At 36.3% G+C, this 26618-nt stretch overlaps 1 protein-coding gene across 2 annotated transcripts in view; it reads left to right on the top strand.

The window, feature by feature from the left end:
- The window catches only part of LOC120259026 (heparan-alpha-glucosaminide N-acetyltransferase-like), a 43814-nt gene that overhangs the window by 4394 nt on the left and 12802 nt on the right, over positions 1-26618 (top strand). For both annotated transcript variants that reach the window (XM_039266555.1, XM_039266564.1), the window contains 3 exons: positions 985-1061; positions 7409-7515; positions 10233-10359. In XM_039266555.1, coding sequence (XP_039122489.1) covers positions 985-1061; positions 7409-7515; positions 10233-10359 — 311 coding nt within the window. The remainder of the gene's footprint in view (positions 1-984; positions 1062-7408; positions 7516-10232; positions 10360-26618) is intronic.

Below are 26618 nucleotides of genomic sequence, written 5' to 3'. Positions count from 1 at the left end.
AATTAGTTGAGTTTGGGGTGTTTTGAAGTTTGAACTTGGTTTGGACTTTGTAGGGAAAATTTTTAATCTAGTTGCCCAAGCTTTGTGTAATTAATATTAATTTAAATAAAATTTTAATTTAAAATATGTTTTTTTTATTAAGATTTGATATTTTATTAATAGCTAATAATCTATTTAGTATTAATCAATGATTATATTTATTTAGATAATCAAATTTTATAAATAGAGTTATTTCTTTTTAAGTTATTCCCTTTGCGGTGTTTGGCTGATGAGGTTGGAATAAGTTGGGAGAATCCAAGTTATTCCCCAATCAAACACCACTTTTGAGCCTTAAAGATTAGGTGCTCCATTCCTTTTTCTGTCTTTAACTCTTTTTTTTCAGGGAAATATAAGGAAAGAGAACTTAAATGGTGAATGCCACTGTAACTTCTAGATCCTTGAAACCTGTGCAGTGCCTTATATGAGAACCTTAGTAGTAACCCTCATATTCTTCATCAACTATTCAGAAGTTTTTAACTTAATCATATTGCATTTCTACTTGAGTAATTTGTATGATAAGAATGCTATAAGACAAATATTGATTATTTTTCTGCCATTTCCATGCTCTTTGTTAGATCCAAGCCAAACGCATTATGTGGGCCCAATTCTAAACCTTAAGTTTATAAGATGAGAAACCTAGACTTGTATAAATTTAATCGATGTGGGACTATTCCTTGGTCTAATAAGCTTGACTTTAACAACTTACTAATTTTTTGTGTTTTGTCTCATGATTGGTCTAACTATATGACCATGCTGTTTTAGTGGAACCTTGTTACAGTCATCCAACTAACAAATTTCTGTGTGTCTGTTTCCTTTTTTTTTCCTTTTTTGGATTTAAGGCTAATTTTGTTTATTTGCTTGTGTGGTTTCGAACATGTATTTTATTTCCCTATCCACTAAGATTTTTCCTGGTCTATATATTCAGTTTTTTTTCCTTGGCTCTAGGTGGTTACTTCCATGGAGTAAATTCCTTAACTTTTGGGGTTGACATTGATAAAGTACGCTGGCTTGGTATTCTACAGGTATTATACAGTACAAAATGAATTCTTGTTTTTTTTATTTATTTATATTTATCTATTATTTTTAGTTCCAATATCTCTAATGATGCAATCATCTTTTCCTCTTTTAAATCCATTTTAGAGTTTTAGATCAAGACACCACTCATGTTACAAGAACTTGGAAATATCTTAGGAGATCTTCTTTAATACATGACTGTACATCTAAATCTGATTAATGTTGATTCCTGTATAAGACTGGCCAATGTCTTGTATCACATACCTGTGCATCACATGCTCCTTACTGTTAAACACAACTTGAATTGACCACATACAGCAGCCTACTGGTGAAATTCTTCATTGCCTCTTTAATTTGAGCTTTTGTTCTGGCTCTTCTCATTGTCAAAAGAAAAAAAAAAAGTTTGTACTTTTTGTCAGAAATGATTTGTGTTATATGTATAAAAACACAGTTACATCTATGTATATATATGTGTGTGTCTTTTACAAGAGAGAGTGAAACCCAACATAAGTGTTTATAAGATATTCTTCTAATATGTTGATTCCATAGAATACTCTCCAACATTAAATATACTTTCCAACACTGCCCCTTAAGTGGGTGAATAGATATTATCCATTCCCAGCTTGGCAATGATAGTCTTAAAGGCTGGATTATTTAAGCCTTTGGTCAGCACATCGGCGAGTTGTGAACTAGTAGGCACATTTAGTGTACATATCAAGCCACTGTCTAGCTTCTCTTTAATGAAATGCCTATCAACTTCAATATGTTTTGTCTTATCATGTTGCATTGGATTGTGTGCTATATTTATTACCAACTTATTATCACAGTAGAGACGCATAGGTCCATCCCATTTGGCCCTTAAATTTTCTAGGATAATTTTCAACCTCAGTAATTCACATATTCCTTGTGCCATGGCTTGGAATTCTGATTTTGCACTTGGCCTTGCTACCGCATTATGTTTTTACTTATCCATGTGACAAGATTACCTCCAAGAAAAGTACAATATCATGTTGTAGATCTTCTGTCTATCGCTTGTCTGCATCAGTATAAGTTTGTATAAGTAACTTTTCATTTCTTTTAAACATGATTTCTTTTCCAGGTGTCCCTTTTAAGTAGTGTTACACCTTATATGCTGCTTGTAAGGGCACCTCTTTAGGTTTGTGCATGAACTAGCTTATCACACTCACTGCATAGGCGATATTTGGCCGTGTGTGACAAGTATATCAATCTCCCAACTAATCTCTGATACATTTCTTTGTTTACTTTTATATCTTGTTATGCTGTTCCTAATTTATGATTAGGGTCAATTGGAGTGCTAGCTGGTTTACATGCCAATTTACTAGTGTCCTTTAGCATGTCATTAACATATTTTTGTTGTGAGATAAAGATTCCAGATTTTGAGTGGCAACTTTAATTCGTAGAAGATACTTCAATCTTCCTAATTTGTTGATCTCAAATTCCTTAGGTAGACATTGTTGCAACATCGGTTTTTCTTTGTCATCATCACCTGTCATGATAATATCATCAACATATACTAAGAGGGCTGTAATTTCCCTTAAGTCCGAGTATGGTCTCCTTGGCTTTGCTTGTATTCATGCCTTGTATTACTGCTACAAATTTTCCAAACCACGCTCTAGGTGATTGTTTGAGTTTGTAGAGTGCTTTCTTCAGTTTGGATTCTTTGTTTGTACTTGATCTTGTTGTGAACCTCGGTGGGATTTTCATATAAATCTCTTCTTTTAAGTCTCCATGTAGAAATGCATTTTTTACATCAAATTATTGTAGTTACCAATTGAAGTGGGCAGCTAGAGATAACAATACTCGCACTGTATTCATCCTAGCAACAATAGTGAATATCTCTTGATAATCTATTCCATAGGTTTGGGTATAGCCCTTAGCTACCAACTTGCTTTGTACTTCTCTATTGTTCCATCAGCTTGGTATTTTATCGTGAATACCCACTTGCATCGCATAGGCTTCTTCCATTTTGGCAGGTCTACTACTTCCCATGTTTGATATTTCTCCAATGCCTGCATTTCAACAATCATGGCATTTTTCCATTTCTCACAGGATAAACTCAGATAAAGTGTTAGGGATAGATTCACTATTTAGACTTGAGGAAATTTTTGTGAGATAGTGAACATCCATCATATGGTACAAATTGTGAGATTGGATAAAAAGGGTATTTGGTACATTCTTTGACTCCTTTACGGACTGCAATAGGCATATCAATGTCAGATTGTATAGGATGATTTTCAAGTCTTAACTCAGTCTTAAAACTTGTTTTTGATGCCTGAACCTGCTTTGGCTCAGGATTTAGATTCTTCCCTCTCGAGTACACTTGAGTAAATCTCAGGTCATGTATGCTTTCCTAAGCAGGTTGGTTTTGTTGTTTTTCTAGTTGGAATGGAGGATTTCCTTGTGGCGATTTGGGTGGTAAGAAAGGGAAATTGAGGTTAATTGAGGGCACAATATCCTTATATTCCAATATAGGCTCCCTTTGAAGATAAGATAAAGAGAAATAAGGTTTTGTTTCTGCAAATGTAACATCTGTAGATACAAAGTTTATGTAGAGGATGATAACATATATAGCCTTTTTTTAGAAGCAGAATACCCCACAAAGATGCATTTTAAGGCTCTCGGATTAAGTTTCCTTTGTTGATGAGAATGAACATGAACGAATGCGGCACACCCAACTATTTTGGGGACCAAATGGTTTGTTACATTGACTTCCGGGTAAAATGTGGAAAGGATTTCCATAGGGCTTTTAAAATGCAAAACACTTGAGGGTATACGGTTAATAATGTATGTGGTTGTAAGGACATCTCCCTAATATTGTTTTGGGCCATTGTTCTGGAAGAGGAATGCTCAAGTGGTGGTAAGAACGTGACTATTTTTATGTTTAGCCACTCCATTTTGCTAAGGAGTGCGAGCACATGAAGATTTATGAATAATCCCCTCTTGATAAAAAAAGGATGAAAAAGGGGTTATTGAAATAATCTTTAGCATTGTTAGTGCAAATTTTTTTGTTGTGAGTGCCAAATTGGTTTTTTATCATGGTGCAAAATTGAGGTATTATGTGACTCACATTAGATTTTGATTTGAGCAAGAAAAGTCATGCGACTCTTGTACAATCATCAACGAATGACAAACCATCGAGCCCCAGAAATATTAGGAATGTGACATGGTCCCCAAACATCATTAGGAATTAATAAAAAAGAAATCATACTTCTTGCATTGCTAGTGGGAAATGTTACACTTATATGCTTAGCTAATTTGCAAACATCGCAATGTAAGTTGCTATTATATGTCTTTAAATAAGTGCGGAAACTTAACCTTCAAAATGGGAAAAGATGGTTAATTAAGTTGTTTGTGGTAGAACCAGAGTTTATTAACAAAATTTGTGGTTAAGGCATAGGGACATGATCCAGGTGCATCCAAGTAGTACAATCCATTCATGGCTTTAGCATGTTCAATCATCTTCCCCGAGTTTTAGTTTTAAAATTCACAATGAGAAAGAAAAAGGTTACTCTGTAATTCAAATCGTTCGATAATTTGAAGACTAAGACAAGACTAGTACGAAGTTTAGGAACATGTTACACACTTTCAAGAATCAAATTAGGATTAATCTCGATGCTACCTTCTCCGGCTATAGTGCTTAGTGATCGATTGGCCATAACGATTTTCTGACTATTTGAACAAGGAGTATGTGTGAGAATTTTGACGAGTTGGTCATATGGTCGTCGCTCCTGAGTCTATAATCCGTGACTGTTCAAATGGTCTATCGGAGGCATTAAAATCATGTGAGAAAGGAAACATATCTGAATGGGCTAACAAACTTGCACCTGTAGATTTCTCCAGAACTTTCAGTTTGCTCCTTAGGTGTTCAATTTATGCTTTGAAGGAACTAATATCAGTGGCTTTTTGTTCTTCTTGTTGGATGATTACATGGGCTTGCCTGTAAGGCTTTTGTGTTGAAGTAGTGGGCTTTCCATGAAGTTTCCAGCATTTATCTTTGGTATGCCTTGGCTTTTTACAAAAGGTGCACCACAAATTATCCTTGCTCTCTTTTCGTATTATAGTTGTGTTACTTGGACATTGTTCTCTTGTCAATTGATGAGGTTTACAACCCTTGGATATCATGGCTGTGCTATCATTTGGTCGAGGCTCTAACATCACTCTTCTCCTACTTTCTTCTGCTACTATAATAGATATCATTTTGTTTAGTGAAGACATGCCTTTTTTACCCAAAATTTGCACCCTTACTTGATCAAATTCTGCATTTAGACCGGTCATAAATTGATATGCTCTCTTTCTCTAGAACTTTCTTTAGTGTTGCAGCATCTTCATTGCACTCCATAATAAGGCACCTGCACTGATTTAGGTCTTGGCAGTAATTTTTCAGTAGACTAGCATATTCTGTCACTGATTGGCTCCCTTGTTTCTTAAACCATGTTTTGATAATTAAATCATAAATTTCGGCTGCATCTCCTCCTTTGAAATATGTTTCCTTGTTTGCATCCCAAATTTCTTTTGCAGTATGTTAAAACATGCAAGTGTTACTTATTTCTAGTGCCATAGAATTCCAAACCAGGCCATTATCGTCGAGTTTTCTTCATCCCATGCATCAAATTTTGGATCTCCTGGTTGTGGTTTGGTACCTAGAATGTGGCTGAGTTTCCCTTTTCCTTTCAAGATAGTTCGAATTGGTTGTGACCAATTCAGGTAATTTTTTCCATTCAACCGGTAGGCAACCTGAAATGGATAAAATCCATTAAGATGTACATTTGCCATATTCATGTTCGCACCAGACATAGCTTCAGACATGATTTGAAATTTTCTAGCCAATTAAGGCCACTTGACAAGTTTGAGAATATTGTGGTGTAGCACAGCTGGAGTTACTTGATTTACTCTATTTTGGTACTAGATCTGCAGCAGATCTAGTGCCCTTGGCTGTCGCTTGAGGTGGTGCAGTGGTGTTGACACAGCTGGTAGTAGTTGTGAAGAAGCAGATCTGTAGCAGATTTTGAGTGGATCTAACACAAATCTGGAGTAAATCTGCAATAGATCTGAATGAGTGATGGTGGCCGCTACAGATTGAGTGTGAAAAAGTAGATTTGTAGTAGATCTAGAGTGGATCTAACATAGATCTGGAGTAGATCTGCAGTAGGTGATGGTGGCTATCGGCAATGAAGGCCGATGGCAGTTTATGGTGGTGATCGGCATTGAAGGCTGACCTGCTGAAACGCTTTCTTGTTTCAACAATGAAGGCTGATTAGGCTTTCCTGTAGCTCTAATACCATGTCAGAAATGATTTGTGTTATCTATTCGTAAAAAAACAATTACATCTGTATGTACATATGCCTTTTACAAGAGATAGTGAAACCCAACATAAGTGCCTATAAGATATTCTTCTAATATGCTGATTCCATAGAATATTTTTCAACATTAAATATACTTTCCAACACTTTTAAAATCTAGGAGGTTAAAAAATAATTAATTTCTTGTTTGGAGACTCTAAACTGAAAACTTTCAGACTATGGGACTATGTTGGCCAAGAAAACACACTAAGCTTTATTTTTCTCCTTTAGGGCATGAGAGTTCCAAAATAATATATAACATTTATCATTGTCATCTCATTTTGTTGTGGAGCTTTGCTAAGGTATTGCAACTATAATAGAGCACTATTATTTAAACTCTTTGTAAACATACATTTGAATTGTCTTACATGTTTGCTCATTGGAGGAGTAAGGGAAACTGAACAAGATTGCTCACCATTCTATTATTTTATTTTATCTTTCATCTTCCCACTGTATGGTTTTGGAAAGTATTGTCTCTTAGCATCCTAACACTGAAGATGCAACACAAAATTCTAAAGCTTATTCTCATTCTTGTGGTCCATTGTTTATTCTTAATTCTCCTTTTCTAGAGCGTTCTTTTCATTTTGTCCTTGCAGGTTACTGCTTAGATTGGCTTCTAGATTAATGCATGTTTTTTTTTTCCAAATATATTACTGCCAAGTAATCAATATAAAGTTTTAAAATTTTCCTATAAAGCTTCTAAATGGGTATATTCTCAGTAGGCAAACTTATAATGTGTCCCAAATTGGATCATGATGCTTATAGAAGTTGATCTCTTAATATATTTAAAAATAAGTAGTATCCCCATCCCTTATGCTGAAACTAGTGTACTCTGGTTCAATGATTTTGGATGAACTAAATATAAATATTATTAGATGATTACTTTCTCGTCCTTTAACTGCTAAGAAGAATTTTCTCATGCTTGGTTTTGATTGTCATTCTTTTCTTCTATTACTTATAAATCTTTTTATTCTGCTATTTGTCATGAGGAGCAGAGGATTGCTATTGGATACATTGTTGCTGCCTTATGTGAGATATGGTCATCAAGCTTAATATGGAAGGATGTAGGCAATGGTTTTTTTTGGAAATATTTCCTTAATTGGTAAGAAGTATATTATGACTTAAAGTTGCGTAGGAATTTGTATATTTTGTAGAATAAAATTGGAAAGTTATTTATGACTAGCTTTTACCTGCTGAATTTAATGTTATCTGTAGTTCTTATTTTTGGTCCTGGTTTTTGTATTTGCTGGTTACATTTGTTAGAGTTGTTATTTGCATGATGATGTTATTGAAATGCCATGTTAGGAAATTTCAAACATAGAATGAATGGGTATCCTTTTTTTGTTGCTTGTGCGTAAGTAGGTCAAAATTGAAAGATAGTGGGGTTGAGTCATTGCTATGCCTATAAGCAATTCACATTGTGAACTTCATTTTTAGTTGGGATGGCATATACTGGAGGTAATTTGCTCTTGCATTTGCTAACATTATTTTCATATCTGTCATATGTACACCTCTTAGGTACATTATGAATGCTTTTGGATTAGGTTAATTGACTGGCCATGATTATACATCATTGCTGGTTTGGATAATTGCAAATGAATATTATTTTGCACCTCTAAGCAAATAATATTGTTGACGAGAATATCTGCCCTCTTTTAGGATCTGGATAGATCCCAATTAATGGGTCAGATGAAATAATGAATATGATGGTAATGATGGCGATGCCTTTGTTCTTGGAAATGAAGTTGGATTGATCTCTCTCTTCTTTGGTCATCTTTCTCGTCTCCTTTCAGTTGGGACTTTCTTGTGGATGAAACTATTAGTCATTGTTCATTCTAACAAAAATGAAGAAGAATAACAATGGAGTCACTCCGAGTGCTTGAGCTCAAGGAAAACTCTTTAATACATAAGTTAGACCATTGATATTGAAATAGGAGAAAGAACTTGAAAAAGAGGTCTTTAGTAGCTGGTCGATAGATACCTTAAGAGATGTCAACTGGGTGCTAGGCCTGACCTAGGCCTAGCACTAGAATGATATGGGCAGTGCCAATCCTAATCATAGTGCTGCACTACTGTGCCCAAGCCAAACACGGCACAGGTGCACATTTCTCGGACCATGCTGGGCCAAGGATCATGACTCGTGAGCTAGCATGGCCTGTAACCCTCTTTTGCCTTTTTTCTTAATATATATATATATATCTTATTAATGGATTCTTGTTTTTATGTGTGATTTTTTTAAGGTAACGTTTCTAAATGCTTCCAAATTTTATTTATTTTTTTAAATTTTTTTTAGATTTTTTGAGATTTTGAGATTTCATATTTAAATAAAAAATAAAAATTAGGGTAAACAACTTAAATAATCCTCTACCTTTTTTGCATTTTTCTATTTCGGTCACCCAGCTTAAAAAATTTACAATTTAGTCTCCTATGTTTAGTTTTTATTTCCATAAGATCATCTGAGCTTACGATGTTAACAACAATCATACATGGCTTACAATAGAATCACCTCTAAGGGTTTACGTGGCTTACAATACGGCAAGCCACATATGATCACCATTAATACTGTAAGCTTGAGTGACTTTATCCTAACAAAAGCAAGGGATCAAATCGTAACTGTTTAAAGTTAGGTGATTGTGATAGAAATGCGCGAAAATAGATGAGACTATTTAGGTTGTTTACTATAAAAATTAATTGTGGACCATGCGAGGCCAACACTGGGAGTTTGTGGGCTGTGCAAGCTCGGCACGGTTAGAACTGTGCATGTTTGGCTTGCTGCTGGCCTGGCATGACCCATTGGACATCTCTGGTTACCTTGGTGAAGAAAATTCTCTTTTATAGCTTGCGGGTCTTATAGATTAAGATCTGTTAACTTGCACAGTTGTTTTCCACCATTAGATGATTAATCATCTATATTTGGATCTAACAGCTCAGGTAATTCTATTTCTTGGTAATTCATCTTTCTCTTTTAGAAAATTGTGGAATTTGGAATGTGCGTGTGCTGCTTCACATTTTTTTGAAAAGCTTAAGTGAACACCTCAATCTCTTTTCCAACTCGGTATCTTTGATCTTGATCTTCATGTTGTGGGAGGCTGGGAGTGATAATTGGTTCTGATTGTTCTCTTCATATTCGAAGCATTGTTACCTCCATGAATTTTCTTCCGATTAAGATGGATTTCGGTTACGCTTGCTTCTTACCATGATCAAATTTCGTGATGTTTCCTACAGATGATGCCAAACTGTTGATGCAGAAATATGTCCATCTCTTAGGATTAAGATAGATCCCGATTAACAAGTTAGATGAAATGATGAAGAAGATGATGATGACTCTGATGCCTTCGTTCTTGGAAATTGAGATTAGATTGTTCTCTCTTTCTTAGTCATCCTTTTTGTCTCCTTCTAGCGAGGGTTTTCCTTGTCATGATTCTTTTAGTCATCATTCTTGTTGATGAATAAAAAACAATAACATGGTCACTCCAAGTGCTTGAGTTTGGGGGAACTCTATAATGTCTAACTCAGACCACTAGCCTTCGATATTTGTTTTTGTTGTTGGATGTTCAATTATTTATATTTAGATCTAATGGCTCAGATCATGCTGCATATCTAATCTATGTTCATGGATATTCTTCTCTATATCAAATATCTTGCTCTTTCTCGAGTTCACATCTGTTAATATCATTGTTTTTATTCTAGTGCTTGATATGCTACCAGGGCTTTTTCTGTAACTTTTTAATGCTTTCTCATCTTAATAATATTAAGTGGAAAAACATTAGAAGCAAAACCATTTTCCCCTCATTTTGGTTTCTTGTTCTTTTGTCACAGGGTTGTCATCTTTTCTCTATCTGGCATATATGTCGGGTTGTCATATGGTTTATATGTTCCAGACTGGCAATTTAAATTGCAGCAGACTTCTTTGGTTTGTCACTCTGACGATTGCAGTTTTCAAACAGTAAGATATACTTAACTATGCACAGGAAGTGTATATTTTCCTTGTCTTTCTGGAATTTATTTTGCATGTTCTTCAGCTGTTATGAAATATTTATGTTTTTTTACATACATAACCTTGTAAAACACCAAAATTACTTATACACTCTTGTAAAGTTTCTCCTTTTGTATATGCTGATGCAAAGTTGATATTTATACCCACATAGGCTTGGGTCAAGTGAATGATTCATTTAGCATTAAATTAGATGGAAATCAGGTGAATATCTTTTCAAGCCTTAAGCCTCTGTAATGTGTACCTTTAGACTGTTAAAAAACCACATATACCTCTATAGGTAATATTTTTAATACATGATTTATGGCATTTTAAGTTTTAAATTAAATTTATATTTTTGAAATATAATTACCTGTGTATATTGCTTTTTGCCCTGAATTAAGTTGTTTGAGATAATAAAAATTCAAAGTGTAGGATTTGGTTTCTTATTAAAAGGCATAAAGGTCTTTTCACTAAGTTGGTTAAAGGATTGTATCTAATAACGTATTAATAATCATTAGGGGAATATGCGAAAGAACCTCAACTTTGTAAGAGGATATATGAAAGGGAACTTTACAAGGGTGTAGGGCTAATCTAGGATTTTTTACAAGGGTGTATATATATATATAATCCCTTATTTAGACTCGGTATTCTGAGACACCTTTTTATATCAAATATTGATTGATGTACTTCGGGCCATGTTTTTGGGGGCATAAATTATCGAATGTGACAAATGTTAATTCCTTGTCTTATAGACCATTTGTGGCATGTTTGTTGAAAGTGCTCTAGTGATCTACTGAAACTACAAGATATTTTGCGGGATTTGTTTTCTCTAAATATAATATATGGTTGGCCCTTTTATACCGTATTAACAAAGATAAATTGTAAAATTGCACTCAAGTTTATGGAAATAATTGTTACAATCTCATGGGAAAGTCTTGGTAGGAAGGAGGGCACGTTGTTTGTAAGAAGTGATATAAGGTTGTATACATAGGTCATAGTGAATGGCTTACAAATGTAAAATTTTGGGGGAGTCTACAACCTGGGCTAGGTTCAATACCTAAATATGGTGATCTTTCCTATGAATGGTGTATGGCACTGTGAAGGAGGAAACATTTGGCTCAATTGTTTGAATGAAACATAAAATTTGAAGGATGCAAAAATGAGAGGGAACTATGTTGAAATAAAGAAGTGTTATCGTCAAGAAACTTATAATCAAATGAGATGAAGACACAAACAAATAATTATTATATGATTATTTTGGATAAGGTCGAATGGGTTAAAATTAAATTCCATAGAGAAGAAATGATTTCTGTGTTTTGTTTACTTTACACCAATTTGAAAGATTTTGAAATTGTTATTAAAAAAACTACAAATTGTGCACGTGTGCATGTTGGCAAAGTCTTCCTTACATGATGCATTCCGTGGTGCATTCGATGATGGATCGGTTGGAAGAAATGACACTAGCTAGGCACTACCTTGAAGTGGCATTGTTTGCCCATCCACTTTATACATGAAAGCAGTAAGGTCCTTAGTGTCTACTGCTTCCATGGACTTAGACCTAATGTACTAGGAACAGAGGATGGCTTATCACCGCCGCAGAAGCCCCTAACATCCTCTAGGCAGGATGGTATCCTCTGCTTCATCGGTGCCCAGCTCATGTTTGAATAGGCAAACTGCAGGGAGGGTTGTCAAGCTGGTGGGTGTATTGGTTTCAGTTAAAAAACAAAGGCGAGGTATTCTTAGAGATCATCGCATTAGTGTCTTCGACAATTGTCTACCTTCTCGATGTCGAGCTTAATGTTGGAATGAGAAGGTTTCTAGTGTGCTCGGAAAACTTCCGATTTCCTCAACCTAGTTAGCACTGCAATGTTTAAATAGGCAAAAGGGTGTAGTTAAGGTGTTTTTCCTTTGTGAGGCGAGGTATAACCTCAAGGCGGACCGAGGTATAAGCCTTAAATTAAAATATATATATATATATATATATCTAAAAGAAAAAAAGAAAAAGTGTAAGTCGCTAAACACTCATTAAATTCATAAGAAGATTAGTTGTCCTTAATTTTTTATAGTTTTTAATTTCTACTTATTTCATTCTAAATAATTGCCTTGTAGTTACCACCACAAATATATCATAAGCACAACCGTCACTCTTCCCATTCGGATTCATCTTCATGCATCGGCGCTTTTATAATATGATAAAAATGGGTGCAGAAGCGATTAGGACGGGTGTTAAAAAAAGAAAAATACATGGTAAGACGAGCCTTTCTTTCTTTTCTCATTTTCCGGTCGGTGACAACTCTTATACCACTCTTATATTTTGTTTTGTTTTTTTTTTCTCTTTGATAATTTTAATGTTTTGAAACAAAAGAAACCCTAAAACCTATATTAGTTTTTTAAAAATTCGAGTTGATTCATATTTGATAACCTAGCTAGTTGGGGTGTATGCCTTTTGTGCCTCGAGGTGTACCACCTTATATGGAAAAAGCGGAAGTCTCAGTTATTAAGGTTGTGTTTGGTTCAGAAGTAGTCCACCAAAGTTGTGGAAGTCTTGAAGTGCCACTTCGGTTGAAGCGAAAATCTCAGTTGGAAGTTTTACTTCCATGTGTTTGGTTGAAGGGGAAGTGTCAAATCATTAATCACTTCCTTTATTTGGTTGGTGGAAGTGAAAATTTAGAAAAAGATGGAAGTGAGGTTCCACTAACCACTTTATGATGAGGGATACCTCGCATTTGTTGGGTTGGGTTTATAATTATTTAACAAGTTAATTTTTCTTTAAGTTAGCGTATTTTATAAAAATTGTTTGTTTTTTCTTAAAATAAAAAAAAGATTTTTTAAAGAAAAATGTTTGTTATAAACAACAAAAGATTAAAAACAAGTGGGTGGGTAACTCACTCACGTGGCTACATGGTATAGTGGGATGCCAAAGTCCCATTTCGGCCATGTTTTTCCGAAGTCAAATGATCGAATTGGGGGTTCCTGGAAATCGCACTTCCCTACTTCTAGCTCCACTTAGGCGAACCAAATAGGTTGAGGTGTCAGGTCAGCCGACTTCAGTAATTTTAGCTTTGAATGAAACCAACCAAACGAGCGCTGAAGTAAAAGCCACGTGGTGCCGCAGGATTGGTGCGTTTGAATTAAAGTTTCCGTCTTCGGTTATTCCGCGTTGCAATAGTAGCCGGGTCCTACCATGTGCCTCTCTTGGAAATATCTGGAGAGCCGACATAGTGCCGCCTGTAGCTGTACATCCCCCACGTGGTAACAGTAGAATGACTGGAGAGAGAAAAAAATATAAGTGTAAGTAGGCGTTCCACCATAAAATACGTAGTATAGGTGAGTAGGTAACCATCTTTAAAAATACTGTAGCCGGAAGCATATAATACACACCAGGAAATAGTGAACAATTATATGTATATAAATGGCTACTCAACGGTCAATATAAGAAGCGAAAATGGCATTCCCTAATATGTACATGTATTACAGGAATAGATTTGCGTAGGGGTGTCAAACGGGCCGTGCCGGCCCGGGCCCGGCACGAGTTGGGCCGTGCTTGGCCCAAGCACGGTGCTACAATACCGTGCTCGGGCCAGGCACGACCCAAACCCCGGGCCGTGCTGGGCTAGGGGTTTGCGGCCCGCTTCGGGCCAACATGGCCCGGCACGTTAAATGTAAGTTTTTTTTTAAAAAAAAAATTTTTTTTTGGTATATTTTTTGTTTTTTTAGTCAATAAGGCTTTTAGTTCTATATTTTTGAATTTTAGGATATATTTTTATATTTTTTAGCAATTTTAGTGTATTTTTTTTATATTCTTGGGGTTTAAAATAAAAAATATAAATATAATATAACTGGGGCGGGCCACGTGCTGGGCCGACCTTGGTGGTTGGCGGGCCGTGCCGGCCCGGCATGATTTCTAGACGGGCTGTGCCGGCCCGAGCACGCATAGTGCATGGGCCGTTGTGGGCCCGGGCCGTGCCGGCCCGTTTGACACCACTAGATTTGCGAACACCAGTTTCAGGTACAATACAATGTATAACAGGAAGAGATACGCACACAGACAGTCCTTCTATGACATGCTTCAAGACCCACGAGGTATGAATTCAAGGTATATCACGAAAAAACAATAACCACGCTCGAAGATTAAGTATGTTACAGAACAAATTAAATTTGGTGCAAATATCATTTAAGTGGTGAGAAATCAGTAAACCATCTAAGTCTACCGTCACTCGATACGAAAGAAGATCAGAGGGAGAAGTCTGTCATTATGTTAAAATCCCTTTATATAACAAGTATTGTTAAAGTGCTGAAATTGCCAGAGCAGGATATGATGCTTGTGGATTTGAAGCCAACATATGTACTTCAGGGTGTTGTAGGTGTATTTGTTGTGAAAGACAGAAGACCCCAAGGAACGACGCTTCCAAAATTTGAAGACATTCTAGGATAATGATAATTACAAAGCGCCACGCGTTACTCAAGTCCACAATTAGGTCCAGGTACTCAATAATATGTAAGAAGAAGGTCATAGTCAATGAACCGGGTGCAATCTATATTGAAGACCTATGATGTTATATCAAAATGCCATTACGGTATCCCGTATGGTCTGTTTTCTGAGATGAGATGGAAGCAAAAATTGGACAATGCTCAAAACACATTGAAAAATGCATTACTCCTGTATTGTACCTGGGATGGTGCAGGAACCACATATGTACAGATCGGAATAAATACAAGGATGGGATATATGTAACGATGTATGCACAATTATTCTTCAATGTATGGAAATATTAAAATAAGTATAGCTGGCGAAGAAACAAATGTAATACAGAAATATCTCATATACATAAAGTAAAAACATCGACTTCGTAATTACATCATTAAAATAATTTATGAATACACCACAAGGACACCTGTTGTTTACATATATTATTTAAATATGGCCGCGCAACACTACATACATCCTAGATGGGTTTAGATGACAAAGTAATTGGCGAATTGTCTTGTAACTTCTGTAATGCCTCAGAAATAGATTTCCCTATGAAGGACCCCTAACTGAGCTAATTCCATACTTATACTGGTACGTGGTTCACATAACGTACTTGTCCCGACCTCCGAAATAGATGGCCTAATAGCCTCCATATCCTTTAGCACATGAAAATCATTATCCCCGAGTGGTCCACATAAGCTAAATGCACTATCCCTGTAAGACTCACCAGTCAATAGACGTAAAGGATTCAATGTTGATAAGGACGAATTGTTATGGCATATAGCCTGACAAATCTCACCGTATGGGACATGTTTGAAGTCCACGTCCTTTAATGTGTATTTCGGAGAATGAATCTTAACCATAGTGTAATAGATGCTATCTTCGTTGACCAAGCTTGACTGGAGAAACTTTGAAGTCTTTGACCAAGTTTGACTGAGGAATCCCAAGTCGTTCCCACTTGTCAGCTTTCTCCCTTGATTTGTGGATCTGGTCGGCCTTGTAAGTGCATTATTGGAGTTGCATTATTAAGGTTATTCGGTGGAGACTTCTGGATGCAAAGTGAAGATTGATTTCTTCTTCAAAGTATCACCTTCTCCTTCTTCTTCTTCTTCAAACCAACACAATATTCCTTGGAGTTGCGGACTGGAGAGAGAGCTGTGAAGAAAGTCTTTGGGCCACAACACCTTGGCGTCGCCGGCGGCGAGGGAGGACGAAATCTTATCAATTAGCTCGTCATCAAGGTTCAAGGTTAATATCCTGGTTTGATAATCTCTTAAGCTTCAATCCTGGGGTAGTTCTTGGAGATGTTTGCTTGTATGTTTCTTTTATTTTGTAAGCTTGATCTGGAAAGCATGTCTTCTTGTTTTGAAGTATTGAAATATAGGTTTGCATCTTGTTAGCATTGTGATGTTATCCATAGCTTCTTTACTCGCTTGAGTTTTTCTTGGAGATGTTCCTGTGAATTTTTGAAGATTCTTATTGGTTGTTCTGAGTAAGCACGCTATATTAATTGAACTCATATGTTTATGATACACTTAAATCAGAAAGTTTGATGTTGTAAGCATGATTTCCGGCAAAGCATATTTGTTTATTTAAGTGTAAACATGGCTTCAACAAACATGCTTTAGTTTAGTTAAATTATTTATATTGATGTTTGTGAGCATGTCTTATCTAAATACCTTATTTTCTGAAGTTTTGGGTTAGCTTTGTTGAGTACAACATATTGAATTGTTGGTTATAGGCAACTAAGTGTGAGTAACCTTTTTGGTTTAAGTTGTCTAAATCTTTGATTTGTTGTTATAATTATGATCATGCATGTATCCTAATAGTAAATTTGTAGCCTAGTTTGATTCTTGATGGTTCAAGTATTTAAAAAAAAAAAAAAAGGGCATGGCATTTCTTAAATCATTCATGTTAATGTTATTTATATATGTGTATATATAAATGTGCAGGGTTGTTCTGATTATTATTTTTTTTTAGCTTTGAAATCTTGAAATTATCTATCACTTGGTAGTTAGAAAGTTTGTTGTCTGAATTCTTGTTGTGTAAAGCTTGAGCTATAGTTGTAAGTTAGACCCGCCCCAAGAATTTTTGTAAGTGTAGTTTATTTTGTTGGGTTAGATTATTATAGCGAGCCTTAGTTCGCGGGATTTGGTGAACCTGATCTTATAGTCCGGAGCCAGGTAGGCTCTCGCACCCGTTTAATTTTGCACTTATTGGTGTGTGGTTAATTATTGAATTATTTTAGTAATTTGATTGATTTATTTATTTACTTTATTATTTATGTATTTTGTTTTTGCATTACTTATTTGGTATCTTCTCTGTATGTACTCTGTATTTCTGCAATTTTTAGTACATCTCCATTCCCGGCTCGCCCAGCTAGGAGGAGTAAGTCCTAGCCATGTGCACATGTTTTCTGTAGTAGTGCTACCATCCTACTGCGGTCGAAGATCTGGTTTCGACTGTTGATATTCTGTCTGTTTTGTTCACAGTCGAAGATCCAACCTCGCGCTGTTGATTTCTGTTATTAGTCAGGGAGATGTACATGTCTGTTTTCGCGGATTTTTGTATTTCTGAATCTGATTCTTTCTGTATTCTGAGCATTTTCTGTATTTTTGTCTGGATTGTAATTATTCTGCAATATCTGTACTGTTAATTTTGCTATCCTACTGGGCCCTTATGGCCCATGCACTTTGTGATTTCCTCTATCGCAGGAGAAGATTATGCCTAGGATCGGGGGTTTACCTTGGAGTCTTCTTGTCTTTGGTTGTAGTCCTTATAGTGGACTTTCTTGTGTGAGTAAGATGTGTATCTTGTCTGTATTTTGGTTAGTAAACTGTATGTGTGACACTGTTTTCTGTAGGGTTGCTAAAGCCCATATTTGTATTAACTCTGTTACTGTTGTTCTATTTGTAGTTCTGTATTATTGTTTCTTGTTCTGCTTGTTAGGGATAACTTTGACCAGGTTAAATTTGAGGCCTTGCACCCAGTGGAGCCCAGCCCCGTTGGATGTGTCCGATCGGTCAGCGGGCCCGATTGTGGGGATGGGGCGTGACAGATTAAAGTGGTATCAGAGCCTGCAGTCAGACGTCACCCTTCTGATTTAAAATTCTTTCAATCTTCGAAAGTTCTTTCTGAGAGTGGGTTTAGGTAGTATAACTTGTTCCAAAATTGTCTCTGTCTTCTAAACTGCAAAATCATGCCAAGAGGTAGAGGGCGACCTAGCAGAAGGCCTGCAAGACCATCCCAGAGCCCATGTAACAGGAGCAGGAGGCTTCTGATCAGTCAGTTGAGGAAGTACAACAGGAAGAGCAACCAGATCCCTCTTCTTTAACCGACATCATGAGGGAAATGATGTTGATGTTGCGTGCTCAGCGTCATCAGCATACTTCTGCAGGTGGTTGAGATTTATTGACTGAGTTCGGATGACACGCACCACCACCGTTCGCATGGACCACCGATCCGACATTAGCCGGATACTGGATCAGTCAGCTGGAGGACTTTTTGGGCCATGCAGAGCCCTGATAAACACAAGGTCATGTTGGCCACGTTCATACTGCGGGACAATGCAGCTCAGTGGTTTGATAACGAACTATGCCTTAAAGTGAAAATTCTTTCCAGACTTGGAAGCAATTTAAAGAAGCTTTTTACGCCAATTATTTTCCTTTGAGTTGTTGAGCCCAGATGGAGAGACAGTTTCTTAGTCTAAAGCATGGATCGATGAGTGTGGAAGAGTACGAGGCAGAGTTTGACAGATTATCGTAGTTTGCTTCATCCTTAGTGTCAGTTGAAAGCAGCTGGTCCCGTCGCTTTGTAGAAGGTTTGAAGACTTATGCAGAGACTGGAGACAGACAGAATATTAGAACAAGTTACACTACCCAGACCCACTCTCAGAAAGAACTTTCGAAGATTGAAAGAATTTTAAATCAAAAGGGTGACGTCTGACTGCAAGCTCTGATACCACTTTAATCTGTCACGCCCAGCCCCACAGCTGGGCCCGCTAACAGATCAGACGCATCCAACTAGCTTGGGCCCCACTGGGTGCAAGGACTCAAATTTGACCTGGTCAGAGTCAACCCTAACAAGCAGAACAAGAAACAATAATACAGAACTACAAATAGAACAACAGTAACATAGTTAATACAAATATGGGCTTTAGCAGCCCTACAGAAAACAGTGCCACACATACAGTTTATGAACCAAAATACAGACATGATACAAGTCTTACTCACCCAGAAAAGTCCACTATAAGGATTACAACCAGACAGGAAGACGACTCCAAGGTAAACCCCCGATCCTAGGCTTAATTTCTCCTGCGATAGAGGAAATCACAGAGTGCATGAGCCACAAGGGCCCAGTAGGATCGCAGAAATAACAAATAATACAAATAGTGCAGAATAATTATAATCCGGACAAATATACAGAAAATGCTCAGAATACAAAAAGAATCAGATTCAGAAATGCAAAAATCCGCGAAAACAGACGTGTACATCTCCCTTACTAATAATAGAAATCAACAGCGCGAGGCTGGATCTTCGATTGTGAACAGAACAGACAAAATATCAACAGCCGAAGCCGGATCTTTGACTAGCAATACGTCTAAGGTAGGTGGTGTGGCAACGCCTACCTGGAATTGGAATGTTGCTGTCGATCACTTTTTCGTTAAGCTTACTGCCACATCAACAAATCTTATTCAAGCAACTAAACCAAGTCACCCACAACCATGTTCACACGCATCACCCACTCCCATGCAAAGCACATTTTTAAGAACCTGAGCATAGAATCTAGTTATCGATTGAGACATGGGGAAGCCTACTTCTTTTCCTTTAGCCATGTTCTTTCTTCCTGAAAAACTTATGTTAGCAACCTAGGGTGAGACTCATCCTCGCTAGAGTTTCAGACATATCACTAATATTTGTGATAAAATTATGTTTGTTTTTAAATAGGGTTCAAAATAACGAACACTAACCCTAATTTGGAGTACTAATTGCATAATATTCTAAAACAAAATCATAACTTGTGTAGGAAATATAATATTATGAAGGTTTGAAAATACTCAATCACATATTGTAGAATCGAGCTTAGATATTAGTTGTGTTGTTAGTAATCGCTCTATCAGTTAACTGTGCCACCTGTTTTCTTTGAATGAGCCTTGCTAACAAATGCATCCTTAACACACATCTACGGGTTAAAAAGCCTTGCCTAACTTCCTTTTGACTGAGTTTATTGCGAGATTTGTATAAGGTGGGACTAGGTGGTTGCTTGGTATTAGCCCCAACTCAAAAACCAAACCTGAGATTTGCACTGGTTGGCAACCCCTATGATAGAATACCCCCTCATAACACTATGATCAATGTGGACTCATCTATTCTTGTTACTCGGCCTAAGGTAGACCTAAATTTAGACCAAAATTTGAAGCCCAATTTATCTCTCGAGTCAAGTATTTTTCATTCACATGAACCCATAGTCATTTATGTGCCCGCTTTCCTCAAGTATTCCTCCTAATTACGGGTTATGTGTGCTTGATCTCTAGTACCAAGGAGTAGCTCGACCAAATTAGATTTCTATTTTAACTGTCATGTTGATGCTTCCCACAATGATCTCTTGGGAGAAGATGGCAGTTAGGAAGATAGGGACTGAATCTTTCAATGAGGATATGCTAAATAGGGCCCTTGTCAAGTTCTCGATATCGATGAAGCCAAGAAATCCTTAGGAATTTATTTAAGGACTTCTTCATAGTTGTGATCTCGAAGTCGAATTGTTGCTATAGCCTTTCCAATCAAAGGACCGAACAACTATTCCAAGGTTGTTGTCGCCAACCGGTGCCATCTAGGTTTCCCTAGCACAGTGATAGTCTTAAGTAACTGTTATCCACTGGAACGAAGATGTTAGTTTCTTGCCTAACTGTCTCATTTAATTAAGAAGAAAGGAAACCCTAACTAATCTTTTAAATGTATAATTACTTGATGAATGTATAATTTCTTGAACTAATATTAAGTTTGAAGTATAGTGCTTATCGTGTGGTATTGATCTACAAAACATCAGAAATATTAAAACAAATGCTTTAACACTATTAGCTTGCTTCAATATGAGGGGGTGGCCCTTTGCTAGGTAATGCAGAGACCTTTTCAGAGGTCTATTAGTTCGTCCCTTTTTATTACCTGTGAGAATTCTATCTTGGAATGTTGGAAGCCTATGCTAGCATACCAAGTGATTCTTAATCAAGAATCACTTGGCAAACTTTCATGTGGACATTTGCTGTATCTAAGAGTAAACTTTTAGAGTTCAACTAGTCCACATGGAAGACTATCGAATCCGTCACCTTGATCATTTTCTCCATATCCTAGCTAAGGGTTCCTCTGGGGAAGTTACCGTAGATTGGAACAACACGATTGCAAAAAAGGCAGCGGGTCCACGTTGGATCTTTTTGTCTAATTGTAGAATTTAATAATATGTTGGACAACGCCGTTGTTTGTGTACCTATATGGGTTAAACTCTCGCTATCTCAAGGCCAAGTTATGAAATAAGATCCGCATTAATAATGGACAATAAAGAAACTCTTAACATGGATGACAACACTTGTGCCCATTGGCTAGTTCAAGACTATAGCTTGAATGAATTCTCAAGTGTGGTTGTAGTTTCATGTGGACTAATAGGTAAGTTGACCTAGCCTAATTCAAGTTGGATTGCTTCTTTGTGACCTTGGACTGGTACTCCTTTTCCCCAAGAGTTCATCAATCTAGCCTACTCAGGTTTAGATCTAATCATATTTCCATTTGCCTAGAGTTTGACAAACATAACTTTTGTCCCCGCCTTTTCAAACACAAGATATCGTGGTCCTTGGCTAAGGGCTTTAGGGATCTTATAAGGAAGTGCTAGGTTGCTCCAACTCGATTGGGTATAGTGCCTACACCTAAAAAAAAAAACCTTTTTTATTTTTTAATATCAATACTTTTAAAAATTCCTGGATGCTGGATAAGCATTCAACTCTGTGTCTTCAATCAATTCCTGGAGAACCTGATTCAAATGCTCATCCTACAGATTCATGTATCTAATTTTTTGATCCACTACATCCATGTTGATGAGGATCTCATTAAAAGCAACACATTGTCTACCATCTCCGATAAATGCCATGATAAAATGAGAGATGTGGGAGGCCAACCAGCAAAGCCTTTCTGTAGACAATGTTGCTCTGGTTGAGGTGTTCATCAATACGGAGGTGATGACCCACATCGCAGAGAACGGCTCATTGAATAACCTAATATCAAACTTGAATTGCTTTGATTCAATTGGTGGTTTAAGAACATAGGAAAATAAGGGGTAGTTTCTAAACTAGTGGATCATTTGAGTGGCAAAGTTGAAGTGAATAATGAGTGAGATAAAAAAATGGCGGGGAGCTATGGGGGTAAAGCAGGCGGACATCATAATTCTTCGACGTAGCTTTGATCTTGTGGTACCAGTCATGATCATGCCTGAAAGGGCTTCAATGAACAATGAAAAAAGGCATGGCTGTTTTCAATTGATCACTAGATGGAGAAAGAAATAAAACAGATTTGGAGAGCAAAAGTAAGGTTTCCCGGGCTTTTATTCATGTAACAACTAGCAAGTCATATGGGTAGATTGGGTCCTATGTAACTATTATGAGAAAGATGATTTCTATCATGTGCAAAAAGAGTCCCATTGGTATTTTTCATTCTAAATATTAAAATAAAAAATAACTCGTGAGTACTTTTTGTGGGACCATGCACATATTGGTATTAATGCCTATGTTGCGTATTTAGGTAAATAATTTTTAAAGTACAATGTTTAAAAAAAAAAAAGACTCAAAAAAAATTATTGCAGCTTAGGAGCACCTTGTGTAAATGGGCCAAAGAGAAGTTTGGCTCTTTATTTTGAGAAAGAAAACTTAGGTTAGGATAACGTAGACATTGCTTAAGAGAATAGGTGCCTCTTGACAAGCAAACTGGCTAAAGATTTAACTTTGTGATTGGATTTTGATCTTATTCTACATTAGGAATAAATTCACTCAAAACAATGTCCCTGCCTCACTTGGCTTTGTGAAGGCGATTCTAATACCAAGTTTTTTCGTTCAGTAGTCAACTTCCATTGCTTCCATAACTATAGCCCTTGCATCTTACATAACAACACCTATTGTTTGGTTTACACTACCATTTCATAAACCCCATCTTAATTTCTCTGCCATTGAACTACTCTTCTTCCCTTGAAGAAATTAGGAGACGGACTTTAAAGCTGGGTGCAACAAAAGCTTTGACCCTGATGGCTTCCTAATCATTTTTTTTTTCCAACAAAACTGAACTGTTATAGAATATGATCTTTTCAAACTCTATGCCAACTTCTATATTGGACTCACTAACTTGGAACGAATCAATTGGATTAACATTGCCATTATTCCTAAGAAGGATTCCTATAGCAACATGTTTGATTTTTTGCCAATCAACTTTATTAACTCACCCCTCAAAACCATCTCCAAGATCTTGACATCCCAACTGAGTGTGGTGATGAATTCCTTGGTGGAACCTACTTAACTGGCGGTCATCAAAGGCATGTGCATTTCGGACAATATTACTGTTTCTAAGCATATTCTATTTAGTCTCTAGAATCGTAACATCCCTGGCAATATTATCAAAGTCCACTTTGTCAAAGCTTTTGATATAAGTGGAATTTCTTAATTGACTTAATACTTATAGCTTTGGTCCCCATAGGATTGGTTAAGTCAAATTCATTCTTTACACTTCTAAAGCAAAGGTTTTGGTAAAGAAGATCTTAAGTGGACACATTCACTACCAATGTAGGCTAAGGCAAGAAGACACTCTTTTTTCTTTTTTATACTCGCCGCTGGCTCCCTAAACACGATGTTCACTCGTGCTATTAACTCTGGCATCTTCCATGAGGTACCTCTAGGGCATTGGGGCAAAATGTGTTATTTTCAATTTGCAGACAATCTTATCATCATCTTTATTAAATGGATCAAGGACTTGAGGATCATCAAACTCATCTTATATCTTTTAAAAAGTTTATCAGGTTTTGCTACAAATTTTCAGAATAGTTTCTATGAACTTTGTCTTCCAAATTTTTTAACACTAACACAGTGTCAGATTTAAGTTTTTGTTTTACTGTTAGTAATTGTTGGATATCTTCTATTGGGCATCCTCATCCAATAATCCACCAACAGCATCTTTTAAATTTTCCTCTTATAGATCAGGAAGAGAAGCTGAAATTGAAGAGTATAGACTAAAGCATGGCAACAAATAGTAAAGAAATAATTCCTTTACCAAAAAAAGATGTTATAAGGCCATATAGGAGACAATGGTTTAAAACTTGAACTGCTAAAAACAAAAAGGTGATCATGGAAACATTAATAAATCCTGAGCAACAATTAGATCTTAGCCGATCTAAACAAGCACAATTAATCCCAGCCGAGACACTTTATCAGCATGGTTTTTGGGAAAATTCTTCCAAAGTATACCAACATTATAGTTAAGAAATTATATCTTGTTGTGATACAAAACAACAAATAAATTTGAGTTTTCTTTCAAAAGACTCAAAACATGAACTTCTAAAAAGGAAATATCCAATTATTGATGTTGGATTAGTCTTGATAGGCATCCATGGCCTACACAAAAAATTACGGAGCTAAGGTTTTGATAACTTTAGTAGACTCTTATGATAACATATTCCGAAAGGCAACGATTGTATCTATGGAAATAGATATGAGCAATAATCATGAGATTTATTATTTAGCGCCAGATATGGTCATGATTGTCTCAGATTTTTGCAAGTATTTTACAAAAGCATTAGTAGGAAGATTAGGTTTTTCTTCTTCCACAGCATATAAACTAAAAATTGAAAATGTCTTAGTTCATCTTGAAACACATGGAATCAAGGCTATTGAAGGAAAGAAATTTTCTTCCACAGAATATGATAATGAAGAATGGCAAACAACTTTGGGAAATTCATAGAAAATACCAACAAGATTGGACTATTGGGCATCCTCATCCAATAATCCATCAACAGCATCTTTTAAATTTTCCCCTTATAGATCAGGAAGAGAAGCTGAAATTGAACAATTAAGTGATACAAAAACATGTCTAGTTATTACTGATGACTATGATGAATGGACACAAGAAGAAATATTTGAAGTCCAACAAGAATTTGGGTTTGAAATATGGGTACCTCTTAATGTTTTAACAAAATTCTCAAACCAACTAAATGAAATCCAATATATTGATCCTTTGTACGATGAAGAATTTTTAGAAGGAACTCTTCTACTTGAACGGCTTCGAAACAATAATGATTAAGAGCCAAATTTCGAGTATCCAATCATCCACCAGAAGGAGCACGTTTTAATGAATGAAGCAGAATCTTCAAACCAACCTGCAACATCTGTACCACAAACAAGAGTTTCAGGAATCCCTTCATTTGGACAAGTAGTTCTTATGCCAACGCCTATTGCTCAAATACTAATGATAGCAGGAAATACGAGAGCAACAACTAGAGCATACAGGTATGATTTAATACATACTTTCCCATCTGCAAATGTTCATACTGGATCCATGCTATTATTACCAGAAGTTGCAAAATAGGAAGAAACAATACGAAGGTGGGAAAGTAATACTATTACTCATGTAGCCACCAAACAGTTTGCAAATAATACTGATAAAGTATTTTACATTAAGAATTTATTAGGAGAAACAGTGAAATTATATTTTCAAAATTAGAGAACAACAGTCCTTAATGAATTCCAAGCCCTAATAGAAGGAGTAGAAGATACCTCAAACATCACGTCCCAAATTCGACAAATTATCTTAGGATATGATGAATATCGAGGACAAACAGAAATGCAAAACCAAGCCCTCCTAGATCTAGAACAACTACAAATTAGTAACATGAAAGATATAGAGGTATACTCTACCACATTTTTGGCATTAGCCTTAAAAACAGGCTCGATCTTTTTAAGCCCAGAAATTAGTGCCAAATATTTTAGAAATTTACCACCTCCTTCCAACACAAGATTACAAGAATTATGGGATCAAAAATTTCCCAACATGGCAGTCGGTGTAGCTCCACGAATTGACTTTACCTACAAAGTGTTACAAGAACTTTGTAATACCAATAAATTACTTGGGCAGGCAAAAGACTTTTCTTTTACAATACTCAAGGAGTACACAACCTAGAAAAACATCAAGAAGATCTGCCAGATATAAAGGACAAAATGCTAGGACTAATCAGGTTAGAAAATTCAGAACAGATAAATAGATTGGCAAACCTAGTAAATGCAGATGTTTTATCTGTGGGGATCTAGGCCATTTTGCAAAAGAATGTTAAAATAGAAATGCCAATAGACAAAGAATGATGATTTATGAAGAATCAGGTCTAGATACACAATGGGATATTGTGAGTTTGAATGACGGAGAAGATCTCAATGATTCTGGTATTTGTTCTTTCTCATATAATGAAGAAGACCAAAAGGAAAGACTATTATCCACAGAACCTTTACTTATGATTTAAGCAGGTTTCAGAGTGGAACCTAGAAAGGGCCAATAAAAAGCTCACAGAAGAACAACCTATGAAGCATGGACACGGGTACGGGGACACGATACGACACGACACGGACATGGTGACATGGTAATTTTTGAAAATTAAGAACACGGGTACGGTGGGACACGACAATAAAAAAAAAAATGTATATATATATTTTGATGTAAAATACTCATTATAAATATAAATAATTATATTT

This window comes from Dioscorea cayenensis, chromosome 1 (assembly GCF_009730915.1).
Source record: "Dioscorea cayenensis subsp. rotundata cultivar TDr96_F1 chromosome 1, TDr96_F1_v2_PseudoChromosome.rev07_lg8_w22 25.fasta, whole genome shotgun sequence".
NCBI lineage: Eukaryota > Viridiplantae > Streptophyta > Magnoliopsida > Dioscoreales > Dioscoreaceae > Dioscorea > Dioscorea cayenensis.
Note: the sequence above shows the minus strand (reverse complement) of the source record. Positions and strands in the feature narration are given on the sequence as shown.